Source organism: Aedes albopictus, chromosome 2 (genome assembly GCF_035046485.1).
Source record: "Aedes albopictus strain Foshan chromosome 2, AalbF5, whole genome shotgun sequence".
Classification (NCBI taxonomy): Eukaryota; Metazoa; Arthropoda; class Insecta; order Diptera; family Culicidae; genus Aedes; species Aedes albopictus.
Window position 1 is genome coordinate 320,503,306 of NC_085137.1, and position 22,587 is coordinate 320,525,892.

The 22,587-nt window shown below is 40.7% G+C and overlaps 1 protein-coding gene across 1 annotated transcript in view; it reads right to left on the bottom strand.

The window, feature by feature from the left end:
* LOC109622194 (uncharacterized) overlaps positions 1–22,587 on the bottom strand; it is a 302,271-nt gene that overhangs the window by 152,653 nt on the left and 127,031 nt on the right. Inside the window, exons 2-3 of the mRNA XM_062852346.1 lie at positions 11,521–11,679; positions 4,184–4,291 (exon numbers count right to left, since the gene is read on the bottom strand). Coding sequence (XP_062708330.1) covers positions 4,184–4,291; positions 11,521–11,665 — 253 coding nt within the window. The 5' untranslated portion in view covers positions 11,666–11,679. The remainder of the gene's footprint in view (positions 1–4,183; positions 4,292–11,520; positions 11,680–22,587) is intronic.

Here is a 22,587-nt window from a genome sequence, read left to right on the forward strand (position 1 = left end):
TGTGGCTATATGGGCCAATTTTGAAACTCCTACAGATGCAATGGTAAAGAACACACTCAAATACACATACCTTCTTACCCCGATGGTTCTACACGTTTAATTACGACCCAGTTTGATACTGCGCTTATACTCGCACATGCAGCAGCTCCTCTTGTAGCTGGAAAATCTGAGTTGGTGATATTCGACACCCAAACCGCCTGGAGACTGTAACAACTCCCAACTCGGGTTGCGGGAGAAAACAATAGAGATTGAAGTACGCAACGAAATGAAAAGCCATTAGTGGTTTGGTTGGCAGATGCAAATCAACTGACTTTATTATCGTATTTGCAGATCGCATCAGAACTACTCTCTCAGTAGTTGGAGTGCGTTCACAGAACGGATATAACAACTCCTACACTCTATAGTTAATACATACAAACATCAACAAAGATAACTTATACATAAACAATTACAATTCTGAACGCTGTATCTTCACAGCTTTTGAATCACAAAATGTTCATCTTCTTAACTGATACACAAATCAATGTTCGCGTTAAATCGAAGTAAAATAGGTATTATTAACAATCAAAAATTTCATTTCAATTAAATATACAGTGCCTGAATCAAATACAATAACGTATTACAAAAGCTATTATGCATTAGCAAGTTCATTGAATAACAATACACCCTTGAACTATCACTATAAAATGTACACAACGATATTCTAATCTTAACACAGTCCGCGTTTGGTGCAACCACCCTACAGTGATAATACAAGACTACAAGAGTCGTACATTGAAGCATGTATCTCATCAGCACAAACTGCACATCCGAAGAATAATAATATAGCACCATCGCTCTCCACCTTCCTTGACTAGATGTTCTTTCACACCCAACCAGAAACCATTTGCTGCATCGATAATTCTGTTGCTATGCACTTATCGTGTCCTTGGTCTGCTCACCATTCAATGTCAACATGTTTGACGGATTCCCACCTATTGCTCTCCGCCGATTGTGAAGCTGAAAATGCGACGATCACGTTCGAGTCGGCGACGTCGGCGTTGCGCTGATGCTGAGAAACATCTCGGGATCGGGTACTCATGCTCATAGCTCAGGCTAAACGAAAAATGCTTCTCAAAGAGAAAGACACACAAAGCTCACCGATGATGATAAAGTTGAAAACTCACATTCAAATCAGTGACGCAAAAATCGTTCTAATGCTGAGAAAATCCTAGGTACTCATGCTCATCATTATTAAAAGGAACAAACTAAACTAGAACAAACAAAGGCAAATAAAAGTCAACAGCAGACTTGCTGGACAAAGACGAATCATATGCGATTCAAAATGGCCTTTTAAAAAATGTTAAAAATGTTCTATAATAAATAGAGTTTGTTCTGATGCAATTCGTCACAGTGTAAAAAAAAATACGTTCAAATAATTTCATCAGGGAAAAACTGCAATTTTGATATCAATCTCCTGAACGAAAAAAAAAAACACAAAGAGATGCCGCTGTGCAAACTATATCGTACACCGTATACAAAAAAGTACTATACATAGTACAAAAAATACGCGGAAAAACTCAAACAAAGCGATGCAAAAAAAAATGTAAATCTTTTACACAAAATCACGCGTACTGTACACTGATCAAATAACCAAAACAATTCACACACTACAATGCACAAAAAACAGAAAATCGTTGTTCTTAAAAATTGTACTACACAAAGCACGCGTCCAAACCAAAAAAACAAATATGAGGTGGCCAAACCATCATTCTGATGGCAAATTTTCATCCTCGTACGCCACTGTAACAACTCCCAACTCGGGTTGCGGGAGAAAACAATAGAGATTGAAGTACGCAACGAAATGAAAAGCCATTAGTGGTTTGGTTGGCAGATGCAAATCAACTGACTTTATTATCGTATTTGCAGATCGCATCAGAACTACTCTCTCAGTAGTTGGAGTGCGTTCACAGAACGGATATAACAGAGACCAACCGGAATGAACTGAGGATGGCAACAATCGTACCACCGCAATATCTGTTGAAACTATTTTTCTTAACAAATCCGAAAATCGAAACAAAAACAAAAATAGAGTTGCCAAATTTCAATGAGCATGGTGGTGTAGGGATGGTCGAATCAAAAGTTAACCCCGGTTACTCAACAACAGTCGGTGTCGTATTAGCGGGGTAATCCGGTACACAATTCGTCGAGCTGAGTTGATATATAGGAGAGAAGCGACCCTTCATATCATAATCATAAATCAGATTTAAGAGAATGCATATAAATATTCCAGAGCACTAGTGTACGAAAAGTGCAAAATGCTTGAGACACGAAGCAAGCGGGATAAATAAAAACAATCATTTTAGGTGAAAAAAATTTGTAGAACTCATCGCATTGTAAAAGCAACAAACGAAATACGCCAAACAACACATGTTTCGTTTCAAATCTCGCTAGCTTGCAGAACATTTCGATATCGCTGCGTAATAATTTGCTATGAGGTTGGTACAACCATCATAACGGTATGCCCCAAGTTCTTTATGACAAAATGGGAATAATCCCATAAATAAGAACATTGATGGATCGTTTTCATTTAACGCGTTGACAGAACATATTTCTGCTCCAAAACAACACAACACTGGTCGAAACAACATGCGAAACCTCCAAACCCACATCCGGTTCCACCACGTTCTTTCACACCAGGAGTTTGGTAATTTCATATATTGCCTCCCATTAAAGTGCTATTAATTTTATTTAATGGAAAAGCTACGCTCCATGCATAAAAATTGCCATAAATTAAAACCGAAGGCAGAAAAGCAGAACCGGAAATGTACGCTATTAGTTATTGGACGACGTTAGCTGGTTGGCCGACCAAAGAAGTCCAAAGACCGAAAAGTAGGAGTCAAGGGAAAAGCAACGAAAATCCCACCGACGGACGACCGGCACGGTTACTCGCCTAGGCTGCCGAAGAAGTCCTTTGCGTGCGTCCCTTTAATGACTGACAGGTTCTCTGGCCCTCCCTTGTGTCTCTGTGCGCGTGAATGTGTTTTACCATATCCGTCCGAGGACGGGGACGAGACAGGGTGCCAAGATCGCGTGACCCGTAGCGAAAACAAATTGGGCCGAGTCAACCGGGATGGGTTCTTTATCCTTCTTTTACTATCTGCTTCCTCTATAACTATCAGCTGTGTCTTTTCGTACGTTTTAGCGTATTGCTGCCGGTGAGTTAAACAGTGGGGTATCGAATTTAGCAACCTGCTTTATATTAGATTTTTGTGGTATCAAAATCCCGTTTTCTTACATTATGCTTTTCTTCACCCTGCACGAGTATAAACATGGAATTTTTGTAACAACCTTTTTCTTTTTATTCTTCTTTATGGCTCTACGTCCACATTGGGATTCGGCCTGCCCAATTGAAGGGCTTTCTTTGCCTACCATTGCATGAATTTGTATATTGTGAGGCAAGGACCAACCTACAACCTACAAAGATGAATTCCTGCATTTGGAGACTTTCTCTTTGGGAATTGCTTGTGCAATATCTGAAGAAGCCCCTTCAGAAGGATACCTTTCAAGAACTTCATTTTCGAGCAAATATTGGGACATATCTGTATTGCGTAAACGTAGAGGAATACCCGGTGATGGCTTCGCACACAAAATTCGTCCTTCCACCGACGGAAGCATGGCTTCCTAACCCCTAATCTAGTGCAAGAGGCAGTACAGCATTGTGGTGGTGGTGGCGGCGGCTAAATATCAGAAGCCATCCACCCGGTCGGATAAGTCTGATGGAATGGAAAATAATTTATGAATGACATGACAGCGAAAGTTTTCCAGTTTTGCCCAGTTTTTTTCTTCTTTTGCAACAGTCAGGGTGGCACGAACTCCACCACATGATTGATGAGTGCTGGTCCGACGAATGGTTCGCCACGCGCTTTTGCGTGACATGATATATCTCTATTTTTGGGTGTTTTGAAGTTTGTTCTACATATAAAATTCACTAATTGTGCATCACTCTTCTGGCTGAGGAGCACTAGCACACTGACTGGATGCTTCTAGTGTCAGGACAGAACGGAGCTTATTTATAGCTGTTTAATAGCACCGTCACTTCAAAATGGCAGAGGCATATGTTGTTTTGATACGGACCGTAGAATGATGGACAGTTGCAGAACAGTACATTTTTTTTTCTTGCAAAAAATGATTAGAAACTTACCTAACGTTTGGCTGAGGACTGTTCGCCCGTCTTCACCGTGGCAGGCATTGCGTGCATCGAAAGGGTTCGTGAACTGTACGAAAGCATAACCCTTGTGCATTGATATTCCTGAAAGGGAAAGTGAAATATTGATTCAGATTAGTGTTACCTTTGTGCTCTGTATATATGCTAACTAGCCAGTCATGGTTTTCACTACACAAATGAAAAGAAGAGAGTTTGATTCCTGAAGCACTTGAAGACATGGATTGTAACGCTATGCGAAGGTTTTATGCAACTTTCAATGATGCGACGTAAAATTCTGCACCAGTGCCGGACATGTGCAATGACAGAAAAGGAAATATTCTGACAAGCAAAGCAATGGTAACCACCACGCGGAAGAAGCACTTTTAAAAACCCAGGAACAGGATTAACATAGTTGATGACCATCAAGGAGTGGAAACATCAACACTGTAGGCTCTGGAGGAACATCGCACAAGTCCGATAAAGATGAATCTCTAACTAGGGTGCCTGTACCAGTTATCGCACCACCTAAGAAAAACTATTTCTACAAAAATAAGAAGAAGACCGATGAATGTGAACAATAAGTCAAATGATTGATTAGTTTTCATACTTTACAGGAAAAATATAAAACCGGAGCCAAAACTACTTTTAGTATTTATTACGGCATGTGCCAATGATAGGAACCCTGTACCAGTTATGGATACATTTGTTAATTTGGGTTCCACTTCGCACTATTTACATGCATTCCTTATGGGATTTGCCATAACTGGTACACTATGGCGAAATAGGGTGCAAGGAGGCCGAAAAGTTAAGGAAAATGATTTATTTCTACCATAATTTGAGCAAATTGTGATGTTTGAATGATTGCAATCATTTTTTGTGATCGTGATCTATTGCTCACAATTTTTTTCTTGTTGATTTGTATATTTAAAGGTTGAAAATCAACTATGGCGAATTTGAGGTACTATAGCCATAACTGGTACACTGAGCCTATATGATTGGCGCTGTAATAAAGCTACGGTGTGGTCAGTAAAATTTCAATGGTATGGTATGGAAGGTTTTAATATATATTGACGGGTTTAGAAAACATCTGTGAAAATAATAATAACAAATTCAATTGTATCTTCAGATAATATGCATCATAAGATTTCTGCTGAGATTTCAATAGTACCGATCACTTAAGATCATGTTGACATGTTCTATAAATCCTTGCATAAAATATTTTCCATTCCACGAAACGTATTCGCAGAAAAAAAATCCAGATTAGCCCTATCTCATCTGTCGATCGGATTCGAGCACGCTACTCAATGCATTCGTAAAAATGCATCATTTAAGTCCCTATTTTTCCGGAGATTTTATCCCTCTTATCGTGTCGGTCGCCAGGCGCAACTATATTTATCCAGATCCATAGGAACAACCGACAGCCATCCAGAATCATGGGATCTCGCTGTCCATCTCTATCGTTGTTGGCAACCGCACCGCCACAAAACGTTAGATAGACGACGACGACGATGAAGGGACACACGCTCTCCTACCGCGCGTCCAGCAACGCGCACCGTGAAAAGAACCGCGCGTTCGCATGGCTGAATTATTCAGTCGATGAAATTGGATTTTTCGCCCAATCACCCCTACCTCCCAGCGAGCTGAACTCCAACTGCCATCATCCATCGCAAAATCCGTGCTTCTCGATTGAGCATTGGCCGTTTTTTCTTCGCAAGTGCCATGTAGGGGGGAGTGTTGCAAAATACATAATTTTTTCTGGCAAAATGACGAGCTATTTGAAAATGGACAATTTTTTAGAGCAAACATACGATGGTTGCTCGCCATGCGACGTGAAAATCGATGTCGGCGACATGAACGGGTAGGGAGGAAGGGAGGAAATGTACAGACCGATAATCTGGCGGAACAGCCTGCAACGCCGTATCGAAGGCCAGCGATGCGTAAACTTTGCATCATCTCCGAAACACTTTCTTCCCCCGGCCCCGCCAAGATATCCATAACGCCACCTAGAGATCACCTGACTATCAAGCAGAAAACCAAATGCTGCAGCATAAGGCTTCGCAAATAATGCAGCATGGGCAGGAATGTTGCAACACCGTACGAGGGTGAATGACGCACGTTACAGACAGGCGTGGAACAGGCAGAACTCAGTCTTCCGGATGAAGAAGCGCCATCAGGAAGAACGAGATCGCGAAGCGATGGAAGAGCTGTGCCGCGCTAAGGACACACGAAAGTTCTACGAGAAGCTGAACCGCTCGCGCAGAGGCTTTGTGCCACAAGCCGACATGTGCCGAGATAATCACGGGAATATTCTCACGAGCGAGCGTGAGGTGGTCGAGAGGTGGCGGCAGCATTACGATGAGCACCTCAATGGCGACGTTGCAAGTACCGAAGGTGGCGTGGTAACGGATCTAGGAGTATGTGCACAGGACGAAAGACTTCCGGCCCCTGACCTTCAAGAGATTGAGGAGGAGGTTGGCCGGTTGAAAAACAACAAGGCCGCTGGAGCAGATCAACTACCAAGCGAGCTTCTAAAATACGGTGGAGAAGCACTAGTGAGAGCACTACACTGGGTCATTACCAAGATTTGGGAGGAGGAAGTATTACCGGAGGAATGGATGGAAGGTATCGTGTGTCCCATCTACAAAAAGGGCGACAAGCGATCACACTACTGAGCGCTGCCTACTGCAAGAGAGTTTGTGGGGCAATATCAGGCTGGATTTATGGGTGAACGCGCTACAACGGACCAGATGTTCGCCATCCGCCAGGTGTTGCAGAAATGCCGCGAATACAACGTGCCCACACATCACTTGTTCATCGATTTCAAATCGGCGTATGATACAATCGATCGAGAACAGCTATGGCAGATTATGCACGAATACGGATTCCCGGATAAACTGATACGGTTGATCAAGGCGACGATGGATCGAGTGATGTGCGTAGTTCGAGTATCAGGGACACTCTCGAGTCCCTTCGAATCTCGCAGAGGGTTACGGCAAGGTGATGGTCTTTCGTGCTTGCTGTTCAACATTGCTTTGGAGGGTGTAATAAGAAGAGCGGGGATAAACACGAGTGGGACGATTTTCACGAAGTCCGTTCAGCTGCTTGGTTTCGCCGATGATATTGATATTATTGCTCGTAAATTTGAGACGATGGCGGAAACGTACATCCGACTAAAGAGTGAAGCCAAGCGAATCGGATTAGTCATTAATGTGTCGAAGACAAAGTACATGATGGCAAAGGGCTCCAGGGAGGAATCACCGCGCCCGCCACCCCGAATTCATATCGACGGTGATGAAATCGAGGCGGTTGAAGAATTCGTGTACTTGGGCTCACTGGTGACCGCCGACAACGACACCAGCAGAGAAATTCAGAGGCGCATTGTGGCAGGAAATCGTGCTTACTTTGGACTCCGCAGAACTCTACGATCGAACAAAGTTCGCCGTAACACGAAGTTAACCATCTACAAAACGTTGATTAGACCGGTCGTCCTCTATGGGCACGAAACATGGACCCTACGTGCAGAGGACCAACGCGCCCTTGGAGTTTTCGAACGGAAGGTGTTGCGTACCATCTACGGCGGAGTGCAGATGGAAGACGGGACTTGGAGAAGGCTAATGAACCACGAGCTGCATCAGCTGCTAAGAGAACCAACCATCGTCCATACCGCGAAAATCGGGAGGCTACGGTGGGCGGGTCACGTCATCAGGATGTCGGATAGCAACCGGACTAAAATGGTTCTCGAGAGTCATCCGACCGGTACAAGAAGACGTGGAGCGCAGCGAGCTAGGTGGGTCGACCAAGTGGAGGACGATCTGCGGACCCTACGCAGAGTGCGGAACTGGAGACAAACAGCCATGGACCGAGTGGAATGGAGGCGGCTACTATGTACAGCAGAGGCCACCCCGGCCTTAGCCTGACCGGTAAGGTAAGTAAGTAGTTCAAATTAGGATTTCAATTTCACCAGTTCAAATTATGATTTCTTATCCTATAGTTGCTCTTAGGTGCAGTGTAATCATCACTTCAACAACATGTCATGAATACTTTTATTCAGATAGCCAGGCTACTTCAGCTTACTCGAGGTCAAAGTTAGTTATCACTTGTCGAAATCAAAGTGAAGAGGTGAACTCAACAAACGCTGCTTACCTTGTGTAGGATACGAGGCCTGACCACTTTTTCCAAAATGTTGTACTATTTTCAAATCCGCCCCCATATTCATTGACATCCAGAAAGAAACGGCTAATCTGGTTGTTTTTCAATTCATTTCTTAAACTTGCAAAAGCTTGATTCGTGCACCCATGCCGATCTTGGTGCCACCGTCGCCGGCCTTTAGGCTACCAAGATATTGGAAGCTTTCAACATTCTCCACTGCTTTCCCATTCAACGATTTGATCTTGTTCTCGTTGATGCAAACTTGGCACTGGAAAGCGTTTGGCAAGATCATCCGACTTGCTGTGCATATCAGAGCGCCGTTGAGCTAAGAGAGCAACGTCATCAATCAATTCGAAGGCATTTAGGTACTCCATGTGTAATGGGCTGCCACAGCAACCCACGATTTAGTTCACCATCAATCGTACCTACCAGGATCTCGTCGATTACAATGAGGAACAGCAGCGATGATAGTATACATTCTTGCCTCACTCCAGCAACGACCTGGATGGGATCGGACAAGACACCGTTGTGCAGTACTCTTCACGAAAATGCCCTGTACTGTGCTTCAATGAGGTTGATGATTTATTCAGGGACACCCTTGCACCTGAAAGCTTTCCACATGTTTTCGTGATAAAGACGGTCGAAAACTTTTTCGTAATCAATGAATACCAGGGGGAGAATCTCTTGGAATGCAGAAGAGGTTTTACTTTTTTTCTCGTTTCAGAGAGCTAGTAAAGACGCTTAAGCATTGGGTAAATGGGTAATGGCTATGGGTAAATTCCTATGTCCCATCCCAGGAAGAACTTCAATAGAGTGGCATTAAATTTCTTAGCAACCTCACTCCCAACATTTTTGTATCGCATCTGCAATTTTAAAGTGGATTGGCATAGTTTGATGTTTATTTCGCACTTCTTTCCCCTACTGACAACAATTGCAATCCAGAGAGCGTTCATTTCCATTGCAGTTTTTTTACTGTCTCCTACCTATTTCACACACATCTCAACTCGGGACTGTCATCACATTCCGGTGCTGTTTTTAAAAATGAATGTTCTACCACTCATCGGCGACCAACCGGCCAACCAACCAACGAACCAAACCAACATAACGCCGACAATGCTGGCTGCCTGGCTGGTAACTGATATCAGCCTCGAGGGCGATGCAATTTTGATGGTGTTGTAATTCATCACCAGCAGCAATAGCAGAGCAGCAGCAGCAGCAGCAGCAGTGGCAGTCAGTGTGGGAGGAATTCCACCCCCGGGATTGGATCACTGTTCTTTCGGGAGCTCTTTTGTGCAGAAGATTTTTTTTTTATTTTTCAATTCGTTAGGTGTTTTCTGCCAATGAATAAACCGTGCAATGAATGAGCGATGTGTGCGATCATTTGAATTGCATGAAATGTTTTGTTCAATCGTTCCGCAAAACACAATACTTCATTTGGTTCGGCTTCAGGTTGGTTGGTTGGTTGGCTGGGCGCGTTGAATGTTTTGGGTGGTGGCAACAGATAAAAAAACCTACATTGTATATTTATTTTATGGTAATCGGATCGTTCAACGAGTATTGCTGTAAATGGAGCAATAAAATGCAAATTACAACGGAAATGTGTCGGCAGGGAGAAAATCTATATTAATCAAAATCGTCATGAATCCTTTTGAAAGGGAAATGTACCTATTGTGTGGAATAATGGTAATAATAAACAGAATAATCTGCAAAAATGGAGTAGATGACTTCGTCAATAGGCAATTTCAAACCTATTCCAATCTATTTGTGTTGCCTTTACTATACACATATAGTTAAAGAACGAACAGTTCTAGTCTTGTGCTGTGCGAATAAGCACAAACGTAGATAACTCAATAAGTAAATACCGATAAACCTAACATCTTCATAAATTTTCACGGAATCATAGTTTACAGTTCTGTTAAATAACCCTTAAAAATATCACAACAGAATATAAAAAAATGAGAATTTAAAAGAAAATATGAGTAATTACTTAACATTGGCTTAACCTCTTGAACGTATAAATCTTGGACTGTTTTTAGTCTTTCAATAAATTACATCTTCCGGATGCTCTGACATGTAGTTCAATTAACTGTTCAAGGAACAAAATTGGCATCATGCAGCAAAAAAAAAAAAAAAATGCGGCAGATAGACATAGTGGAAGGTGTAATTAAAAACATGCAATAAACTTTCCCCTCCTTTCGGTTCTGTATTTCCCTTATCAGAGAGAAAAGGAACCCCACTGCTGGGAAGGTGAAAAATCAGAACAACTCCCGACACCTGATTCGTACAAGTAGCAAAAATTGTAGTGGTGGTGGTTCCTAGCACCTGGGAAAGTGTATAGTTTCCAGTTTTATCTGATGTGTTGTTTCGCAACTGGAAAGGTGATGAATGAGGAAGAACAACACGTCGGTGGTGGCGCTGGGTGGTGGGGAAATGAGTGTGTCGGAAGAAAACTTTCCCCGTGACGCCCTGCACTGATATGTGAGGCTAAGGTGTGAAATATAAGAAACTTTACGGAAAGCCACCATACATATAGGAAAAGTTGCACATCGAAATGAAAAAGTTGCATTCTCCAGTTTTTCCACTTCTCCAGGAATGCTCCATTTTCGAATGAGTTCCGAGACTGAGGTATGGATGGAATCAGTGCGCTTCATTGCTGATGTTGTAAATTGATTTCACGTTTGCTTGGCTGTGTCTAGGGTTTTTGCCCTGCTCCACCCAGGAACTTACTGCGGAAGGGTGGAACTGAAGAAAAAAATATGCGGAACAAAGGTAGGGGAATCGATTCTATATCAAACTGTCTGAGTTAATTTCGCTTCTTCTGTTTGGCACTGGCTGCATCACGATGGGCCACCAACCAACCCATCGTCATGGTCGTCGTCGTCGCCGGTCGTCCGGTACAAATGGGTTCAATTCATTCTACAAACTAGTTACAAAGTTTTTCACTGCAGTGCGAAGAAGAGCCATAAATTAACAAGCGTTTTGTTGGCAACTTTTGTTGTTCATTTATTGGTTGGGAATGAGTTCTGTGTGGGAAGTTGAGTTTCGCAGTTTAGTGCATCGGAAATGGTGCAGTCAAGGGGAAGTTTATGGCTCAAAGTCGATTTGGTGCTGCTGCAGGCTGCGTTCGGCTCCGGTAGCTGAAGGAGCTGCATTATTACAACAACCGCTATGCTATGAACACTCACCTGCCAAACGTCCGTAGCGTTGAAACATCCGTTCGACGTCCGTCTTGGAGCACTGAAAGGTGTTCAAATTGCCGACAAACACTCGCGAGTTCACTGCCTGCGGATCTTGCGAATTGGTTTGATTGGATAACTTTGACATCTTCATCGTGGCGGCGTAATCTGAAAGAAGGAGTTGAATAAAGGGAGAAAAATTAGTTACTATTTGTTAACATTCTGTAAGAATTCGTGACAAAAATCAGGGGTGATAAAACATATCAATCAACAGCAGTTAAGATCAATCAGTATCACTGAATCGAATTTAAACCATCTCGCAATAATAATGACAATGTCGTAATATGATTGTTGCAACAATTCGCCCAGTGCGACATAGGGGTCTCCAGTTAGCCTAGTGGTTAAGGCTATGGATCGCCAATCCGGAGATGGCGAGTTCGATTCCCGTTCCGGTCGAGAAAATTTTCTCGACTCCCTGGGCATAGTGTATCATTGTACTTGCCTCACAATATACAAATTCATGCAATGGTAGGCAAAGAAAGCCCTTCAATTTAATAACACTGTGGAAGTGCTCAAAGAACACTAAGTTGAAACGAGGCAGGCCAAGTCCCAGTGGGGACGTAGAGCCATAAAGAAGAAAAAGAAGACATAGGTTCGTTTCAACTTGAACAGAATAGTCCGATTCAATGAAGCAGGTTGAAAATTGTTGAAGTTGCAGCATCCCGCTCTTACCCATTTGTTGAGAGCAACTTCAGAGAATTTTCCGTTTGACGAAAAGTTTTCCTAGACTGGAGAGGAAGTTGAACCCACACTCCGAAACTTCCGAGACACCTAAACGACTGACATCACCATCGGCACTTGCAACTTTTCGTCAGTTGCTCTCCCCCTCGAGAGTGGCTGACACCTGACTATCCCCTGAGCATATGCTCTAACGGATCCAGAATTTTGGATATCGGCTAAGGGCAACTCATAATGGACTGGAAAAGGAACAAGAGCCTCACATCAACATTCTCGTGCTCATCATTCTAGCATGGACAGGGTCGAAAAGTGACAGCAGCGCAAACGCAACCAGTTGGATATAGTAGAATTAGAATGGAAGCACTGTACAAAGTGTAAGTGCAGTTGCCGATTGGAATCACTCACGCAGTGCCCTACACGGAACCAGAAATCAACCCAAATATAGGTTCTTTTCACTCATATCGGCTCTTCCGTACGAGGACCCAAATTTGGCTATACCGCGTTAGTTTCCATTTGATCCCGGCAGAAAATTGCAACCCATCGCAAAGTTCTTTCTACCCAGCGTTGACTTTCAAAGTACCCTAGTGGGTTGAAATAAACCCACTTTTGGGTAAGCGGCAAAAAAACCCAAATTTGGCTTCTCGCACGGTCATTTTCAGCTAGGTAGCTGCTTCTCGCTTTGTTTATGACAACATTGCTGATGCCACTTTGCAAAAAAAAAAAAAATGCGAACGGGAGAGCGAGGAAACAACCCACTGCTGGGTAAAAAGTTCAAGCGATATACTTATTTTTTAGGTAATCTGTTTTTTTTTCGTGTAGTGGGCAAAATAACTGAAGATCCATTAGCCTCTGTCCAGCAACTCCTATCCCTACTTCACCGTGGCAAGGGCTCGCAGCCCAGCAACCGTAGGGAAGATCGGGTAACCAAACCTGAACATCTGTTTTGCTGAGCAGCTCACAACTGCGTATGATTCCCATGTTAGGGGTGACCCGCGACTGATCGACTTCCAAGTGCCAGGGAAGGACTCTAAGCTGAACTGTGTGCACCACCACAGTCATCCGGAAAGTAGGGGACATGAGTCCGGCCCTGCGACCCAGCACTAAAAAGGGATTGCAACGGAAAATCAGCAACAGCTAAATACGAACCGAGACCAACGGCAACGCCCCCAACGAACAAAAAGACTACGATTGGAAACTCGGTACGTGGAACTGGACGAGAAGAATGTAACACGGTCGGTAATGCTGCAGTATGGAACCCAGCAGCATGTGGAACGATATCAACTAAAGTGGGAACAGCAGACCCGTCTCTTCCGTGACAAAAAAATGCCGCCCATAAGAAACAGAGTGCTTGGAAGTAGAACTGCTGTGCCGTTCCCAAGAAACACGGAAGTTCTATCAGAAGCTCAAGACATCCAGCAGCGGGTCCGTGTCACCAGCCTAAATATGCAGGGATAATTGCGGGTGCCTCTTGCAGCAGAGGACTGACATGGTACAACTCACATGCTGAGGGAAGCAGGGATGGGAACACTCGCTTGCAATGAGTTACACTCACTTGCTGTTTTCCCAGCTCAGAAGCGTGCAATCAAGAAACGATGTACGACTTTTGCCTTGTGGTTTTATCTAAAACTTTGCCGAATAGAGTAGGGGTCGCACACGCATACCAAAGACGTGACAGAGCTGTGAAAGCGATTCTCCACGAGGTGAGTGTAAATAATATACATTCACCTCGTGGAGAGTTGCCTTCGCAGCTCCCTCAGGACTTCGGTATGCGTGTGCGACCCCTACTCTATTCGGCAAACTTTTAGACAAAACCATAAGGCAAAAGTCGACCATACATCGTTTTTTTGATTGTATGCTTCTGAGCTGAGAAAATAGCAAATGAGTGTAACTCTTTGCAAGCGAGTGTTCCCATCCATGGAGGGAAGTTAAGGAGGACATCCACCAGCTCTAAATTAACAAAGAAGCTGGTAAGGATTGTATCACAGCTGAACTCATCAAGATGGGCCCAGAAAAGTTGGCCACCTGTCTGCACCGGTTGATAGTCAGGATCTGGGAAATTGAACAACTTCTGGAGAAGTGGAAGGAAGGGGTAGTCTACCCTAGAAAGGAAACCGTTTGGAATGTGAAAATTTCAGAGCGATCATCATTTTTAATGTTGCCTTCAAAGTGCTATTTCAGATCATCGTCCGTCGTCTGTCATCTGATCAGGTTGTTTAGTCTAGTATACACATACACTACACATCCATTCATTGAAAGAATCCTGGAAAATGATAGAATCGACTAGTTCTATAATTTTTCTTATCATTAATCATGTTTGCAGTACATCGTAAATGCATTAGAAGCATTAAAGCGGCCAGGCCTACTGTGTAGCGTTGTTGATATTACGATAAAGCTATTGAGTAGTGACATCTCGTGCCAATCGCTCAGCTTTTTAGTAAGCAAAATACGTGAAATTTAAGGGGGTGACAATGCTAAAAAGGGTATGTCACCCCTTGGTCCTATGCTTCCTGGGACGGAACACAGGTTACTCTGTATCCTGGCCCTTGTGCCTAGGTTTCAGTGCCTTTACTTGCTCTCTGGAATGAAATAAAATAAAGATTTCTGGCGGTGGGGGATTAGTGATTTTACGAAAAATGATTTTAATGATTATTGAACGCCTCAGTAAGAGTAAAGAAAAGGAAGTTGTCTGAAATGATCTCAAAAAATTGTACGAAAGCTACAGTTTCTCACTGCCGTTCTACGCATAACTGTCCCATGTTATATGGGATTCCCATATAACATGGAATGATTGTGCTTAGAACGGCAGCTCAGTAATCATGGAAACTCCTCCTATGCGCTACAGTTCCGAAAGTCCCCCAAAAACGCATCTAGATTCATCGCGTTTTCTTATTCTTTTTTTCTGAAACCGCAACGAAATGTCGCACGATTTTCCTGATTGTCTGCGTTTTCGTTCTTCGGGAACGCGAAGAAAAACGTGACAAGCGATTGAAAACACAACCGATCACGGCAATGCCTACTACGATCCTTTGTCTGTCATCTGATCAGTTGGTTTAGACCATAAACTGAAATCTAGTAAAATAAAAATTGAGGTTCTCTCAAGTTCGATAATATATCGGTTCCTTGTATGCAAATGCATGTGCCGTTGATCTATTTATATTTGCAACTGAATTCTAAATTGGGACAAAAACTGCGTCATAAATATCGAAGTGCTTAGAAAATGCTAAGCTGAGGCTTTGTCCCAGTTTGGATGTTATATCAGAAAGAAGAGGTTCCACAAAACAAAATTGTGTAAACAACGTCAATATCAAATGATGTACATATATAGTTATGATTTCAAAATTTGTTATTGTTATGATATTGTTGATCAAATACACAGCAAAAAAAATCTTTTGATATCACATCACTTTCACTGCACATCACTCGCGTCGTAAAAGTGATGTACAAATTACATCCTTTCCACACAGCAAATTAGCCGCCGTAGCTTGAAAGTGAGACTAGCAATCGCTAGAACCGGAACGATAGATGATTCATATATATGTAAAATATTGGCTTGGATTCGTACACTAATCCGTTGATTGTGAGGCATATCCCTTGCCTCAAGGCTATTCCACCGAGTTAGAAGGTTAAAGATAAATATGATACTGGTTCTAGGTATCTGCTGAAATGGGTTTGTTGATACTTTCCGGTACCAATCAGGGTGTACACGGTGAGTATGATAAATGTTGGAAAACGATGTAACCGAATGAAATCACGTTCAAAAATGGGTACATCGCCAGAAATTACGCGCCTGGATATTACAAAATTATTTGCTGTGTAGGTATTTTTTAAATCTCAATAACTGAAAGTTTTCTAATACAAAACATAATATTCAAATATTACTTAAGGGGGCATCCATAAAGTACGTCACGCTTAGAGGGGGGAGGGGGGGTTGGCGAAAGTGTGACAAGCAATGTATTAAGTATGACAAAAACCCGTACGAAGGGGGGAGGGGGGGTCAAAAATTCCCAAATTTAGCGTGACGTACTAAATGGATGCTCCCTAATAGTTGTACACCAATAACTTGAAAATAACAGAATAAGAGTATATAAAGTTAATAGGTCTGCAAAGTAATAATATGTAACATATTTAACACGATTTTAAAACAGTTGAGGGGATTTCGTAAATGATTTTTTTTCTTCCTCCCCTGTTGGGGAAATTAAGCCACTGCGTCCAATAAGATGTACTTTTGTAGCATGTCCCGTTTCGATAAGGACTGTTCAATTTATAAAACGGACAACTTGCTTGTGCGATATCTTTTTTTTTTCTCAATAAAACGATTACCAGTTCTTTGCATAACTTTCTATAGCTATTCTCAATTGTAGGAAAAATATAACATTGAGCAGAATGTTCTTTATTGTGTAACTGTAGCGGTTTTCGTAAAACTTCGTAAAGGTAAAGCTCAATAGTTGGTTAGTAATAATGCACCAAGCCAGCCTTCAGCTTGATAAAGTGAGTTGCCTTGTTTACAAAGAAATTATTAAAAAATATCTATTTAAGTCCTGTGATGCAATATCACAACAGATTCGGCTAAAAATTTGTCCAGAGTAGTAGAATATTGTTTTCTGAATGATGATGTAGAAAAAAATAACTTAATTGCATTCTTCGTAAAAAAAAATATTCCATAAGGATGGTCATTGTAAAAAATTGCATTCTTTTTGCTCCATTGATGTAAATTTTCGACTCTAGCGAATCTTGTTATTATTTATTTTCAACAAAGTTGATCCTATGTTATTGTACACCTTATTTAATAACAATCGGATGAAACATTTTTATTTCCAACATCAAGGTTATGTAAAATTTGCATTAGGCTGCATTGTTATTTGGAAGAACCTTCAAAGAACGAAACTGTTTTGATTACTGTACCGTGATTTCGGGTGAAATTGATCAGTGGGGTGAAATTGATCGACGTCTATTTTTATTCGTTAAAAATAACGCTTTAAACTTAAAACAAATTGTGGAAAATAGTCATCACCTTGCTCAAGGGTTATTGAATGATGAGTTTACATGTTTTACAGCCAATTAGTTACATATTTCTGTATTAAATTCAATATTGTCCGAAACTGCGTGTTAGACGATCTTCATAGACACTTCCAAACTTTTGTTACCGTAGTTGTATCGCACATGTAATGAATATTCGAATGAATGTTTACAGCTGCCAAGTATTCGCTAAACCCAATTTCGTCATCAAAAGTTCTATAAATATTGTAATTTATGCATAAAATTGCACTTTTTCGGAAGTACAATTTTGATACATATAATTAGTGAGAATATTGCATACTTTTAGGCGTTTTCTTTCGATTCATTAAACTTTGAACCTAAATAATTGAAAATTTAGTAAACTTGTAACAGGTTTGCATAGCTTTTCGCATTCTAGAGTGGTTAATTCTGATGGAAAAATAATTTCCAGCACTTACAAAGACATTTCACTGACTGATCAATTTCACCCCGAAAGTAAAATTTTTGATTTTTTATTTAAAATGATATTTTGTATAATAAAATGATTTGCTGTAAAAGTTTCAACCTCGTTGACTGATGAAAACCATGGTCGTACTTGTTTTAAAGCATTGATTTTAACCATATCGACAAACATTCTAAAAATAGACGTAAAAAACTGCGAAAAGTGATCAATTTCACCCGAAATCACGGTACCTGTAATGGCGCACAGTAACCAAACCAGCAATGCTATTAAGAAGCAGTTTCTGCATTTGAAACCACATCATTCCTACTTTCGACTGGATGCATAAAAAAATGTTTATTGAATATGTTCATGTCCTTTTTGTTTTACAATTGAATTTTGTAATTGTAATTGTAATTGTAATTGTAATTGCTCAGTCCACACCCAGGCCGACAACTGCCAGCCCATCTGCTTGTAGGCAGGTGTGGACCTACTAAGCCTCCCCCGTTAACATGTCCTACACCGAATTAGCACACCGGGATCTTCCACAGGCAGGCGCTGGCGTTACCAGTCCCAACAAGTGTCAGATACATTAAATAGATGGGGTAGAGGATATAGGAAGATGTGGGAATAGGATGGGAAGAGGTAGAAAATGAAGAGATAGTAGAGAGGTTTCGATTTTGTTGCTGAAACGAGAAAAAGAAAGAATGATAAAGAACATTAGCGATATGTTCATAGATTATGATTTGGTCGATAATTTCTCATCTATTTTGTTTCCATATCGTTGCATCGGTGACCATTTTCATCGCCTTTCTAGTTTTTGTTAGGGCCATCTCGCGTTTTTTCGTCATATCCTCTTTGCCGGTTGGCGACGTTCGGGATGTAAGTAGAAAAGCATGCATTTAATATGATTAGTACCGTAATCCGGGGTATCATTGATCAGCGGGGTAACATTGGTCGGCTTGACCCACCTCATGACATGTTCAAACAAGCATTTTACATTGAATCAGTTTCTACTATGGAATGGTATATTGTAATCTGCTATCATTTAGCTATTAAATGACCTGCAATTTATGAAAATTAAATTTCATAAACATTGAATTAAATCGATTTTTCCATAACTGTGTTTCGTAACGCAATGAGATACAGCTGTCAAACATTCATGCTTGGCGTGAATACTAGATATAATATGAGGTTCGAAATCACTGTATTACTTCAATATGATATCCTAGAGTTGGATTTAATAAACGAAACTTTTATGAAAATGCTATTTTTCAGTAAAATTTACGATTTATTAAAAGTCGACTATCAATTCCTTAAGCCATTGCCTACCTTTAGGCGTTATTCGTCGTTTAGAGGATTTTAGTCCTAAAATAACTTAAAAAGTACATTATTTGTAAGAATTTAGACAACATATTCGAAATCAGCGACCCCGAATTTAGTAAGTAAGGGTATTTTCAACACAAATGAACATTGATCACTGACATGATCAATGTTACCCCAAATCAACACAATCAAAAATTAGATTTAAAAACTCTTTTAAACATGTTTTAAAGTTTTACAATACTTTTTCGAGTAGCTTAACACAATCTCAGAAGGCCAGTACTTCTTTTAAAAATATAAAACATGTAACATTTGCTTTGACAAGAGAATTATTCAAGAAAGATAGAAAATTCTGGCCCTCTGAGTATGTGTTAAGCTACTCGAAAAAGTATTGTAAAACTTTAAAACAGGTTTAAATAAGTTTTTTAATCTAATTTTTGATTGTGTTGATTTGGGGTAACATTGATCATATCAGTGATCAATGTTCATTTGTGTTGAAAATACCCTTACTTACTAAGTTCGGGGTCGCTGATTTCGAATATGTTGTCAAAATTCTTAAAAAAATATGTACTTTTTAAGTTATTCTAGGATTAAAATCCTCTAGACCACGAATAACGCCTAAAGTTAGGCAATAGATTAAGGAATTGATAGCCGACTTTTAATAAATCGTATATTTTACTGAAAAATAGCATTTTCATAAAAGTTTTGTTTATTAAATCCAACTCCAGGATATCATATTGAAGTAATACAGTGATTTCGAACCTCATATTGTATCTAGTATTCACGCCAAGCATGAATGTTTGACAATGTATCTCACTGCGCTACGAAACACAGTTATGGAAAAATCGATTTAATTCAATGTTTATGAAATTCAATTAGCATAAATTGCATGTTATTTAATAGCTAAATGATAGCAGATTACGATATACCATTCCATAGCAGAAACTGATTCAATGTAAAATGCTTGTTTGAACATTTCATGAGGTGGGTCAAGCCGATCAATGTTACCCCGCTGATCAATGATACCCCGGATTACGGTACCCCGGATTACGGTACTACAGTAATTGTGATTGCTCAGTACTTCCAGCCCATTTGTCTGCAGTACATATCAGGCATCCCGTTTTAACAAGTCCTACACAGAATTAGAAACCCGGATCTCCCACAGACAGTTCTAACTAGTGTCAGATAAGTTCAATTGTGGATAGGAAGCGGCGAAATGAGAAGACAGTAGAGAAGGTTTGGTACATTGGTAGCTGTGTTCATGTGATGTTTGTCTGACATTGAAAAACTATTTTCCGTAGGTGTTTAACTATCTTCCCCAAATTTAATACCGGAAAAATATCTGATCAGATGTATAGATTGGCAATTCTATGTCCCTACATCTTTTAACAAGAAGGAATAATGTTGTTTACTGTTATAAAATAATTCAGTTAAAGTGCAGCTAATGCATTGTAATCCAGAATAAACCTACAGAAAATGTCACAATAAAAAGTTAACACTAGTTCAACTAACTACACAAACTAAAAAGTGTTATTATATTTTACCAATGATTTCATCCTAATCTTGACCCTAACATAGTTATGCGCTTAGTGGACAATGATCAAAAAAAGGCCTAATCTTGACCCTAACATAGTTATGCGCTTAGTTGGACATTGACCAAAAATAGTGTTGTTTCGAGAATAGTCACATACTATGCCCTACGACATTGACGATTCTATTGTCTATGGCTCACCTATTTAGCGCCACCCAGCAGGGACTTGGTCTGGTACCCAATTCAGTATATCCGCTCCACGTAATGTACCGTAACTCTTTTGATTTGTGATATATTACGCGGAACATTACTCTCTTCATTCGGATAGCGGCTATGTAACCCATTGGATTAAAAACCTCCATCAAACATGAAGCGATTAATCGGAGACTGAAGACTCTATACCAAATTTGGCTCAGAGACAGGTAATCAGTGAAGTCAGTTTTTCTCGTTTGTCAAAGACGATTGATACGTATTAAGACAAACTTTCCACTGCATCTGCCAGCAATAATCGGTGATCGATTAACATTTCGAGTACCTACCCCAATTTACACATGAATGCCATGGATCACCTCTCATGCTTTACAATACAGTTGGAAAAACTAGAGCAACACCTGGCCACAATGATGCATAAAGCACTAAAGCGGACCGGAAGTGTCGGTGAGCCAGCCTCACCTTTTTGCTTTACAATTGAATTTTAATCAAAAAATCGAATCTCACTTGAGACTTTAATATTTCAACAACTAATTTCCCAATTGAGTTTAAACTTCACCAGAATGTCTATTACTCATGCTGCTGCAGCATGGCACATACTTATCTGATATTAAAAACGATATCAACACCTGGCCGATTTTCTATGAATTAAAACTATTTTTATTCGATTCAAAAATCATTACTATAATGAAAAAAGATGTACTGAACAACGATGCAAGGGTGGTTAAATTTGAACTACGCGTCTTCTTTTTATAGCCTTGTAAAGTTGTCCGTTTTATAAATTGAACAGTCCTTATTCGCATCTAGCTAGCTAATAACCGTGTATCAAGTAATCAGCTTCTGCCACGACGCGTCGTCTCCCAGTCAGGTGCTATGGAATTAATGAACCCCTAGACCTTCCCAGATTATACAGACCAGATGGTCACTGGGTTGCAAAAGCAACCACTATTTAGAAATCTTTGCTTGCGCGTGTATAAAGCACCACAGCAGCAAAGCAGATGTTCCGAGGTTTCACGTTCCGTGTTGCAGAAACGACAGATATCACTCTGAATCTGGCCAATGTTTTTCGAATGATACCTGCTCGGGCAGTGTCCAGTTACTAGGCCAGTGTATGTATATAGAGCTCTCTTGTTGAGCTTCAAGAGCTTTTTGGTTTTATAAACATTTGGTGTTATAAATCGTTTTGGCTGATTGCAATTTTTGACATCCATCCAATTGGATATCACCCTCTACTCAGCCCAGCATTCCAGGTCCATTTTTATTGTACAGTTTTATATACCGCAAAATGGTTCTGGACCACCAAATTAGAAATTGAAACCACTTTTAGCAAGCTCGTCTGCCATTTCATTCCCTTCGATGACAGTGACCTGGAACCCAGTATAAGTTTACTGAGTTCCCTTGGCACAGCCTGCGCAGTGAAAGAATGCATTCCCAGACAAGCATTGAAGTGCATTTGTAAGCGCACAGTGCTTTTAGTGCAACTTGACTATCTGAGAAAATACAAATATTTGCATATCTGTGTTTTCTTTCAAGGCAGATATTTGCGCATTTCAAAATAGCAAGAATCTCTGCTTCAAACACCGTAGGATAGTGTCCCATCGCCACTGAAATTTATATTCCAGGGCCGTAGATTCCTGTTCCCGTTTTTATTCCAACTTTTGAGCCATCTGTAAAGAATTTGATTGATCCTTGACGAACAGTGGGACCTCTGACTTCCCAATCTGCGCGAGTTGTTTCGTCCAAATTGTAAAGAACACCATGGTTCTCCACAGGTTTCATCCAGTCTTTAATCATTTTCATTATTGGCCTATTTTGGAAGTATTGTGAAATACTCAGGTGA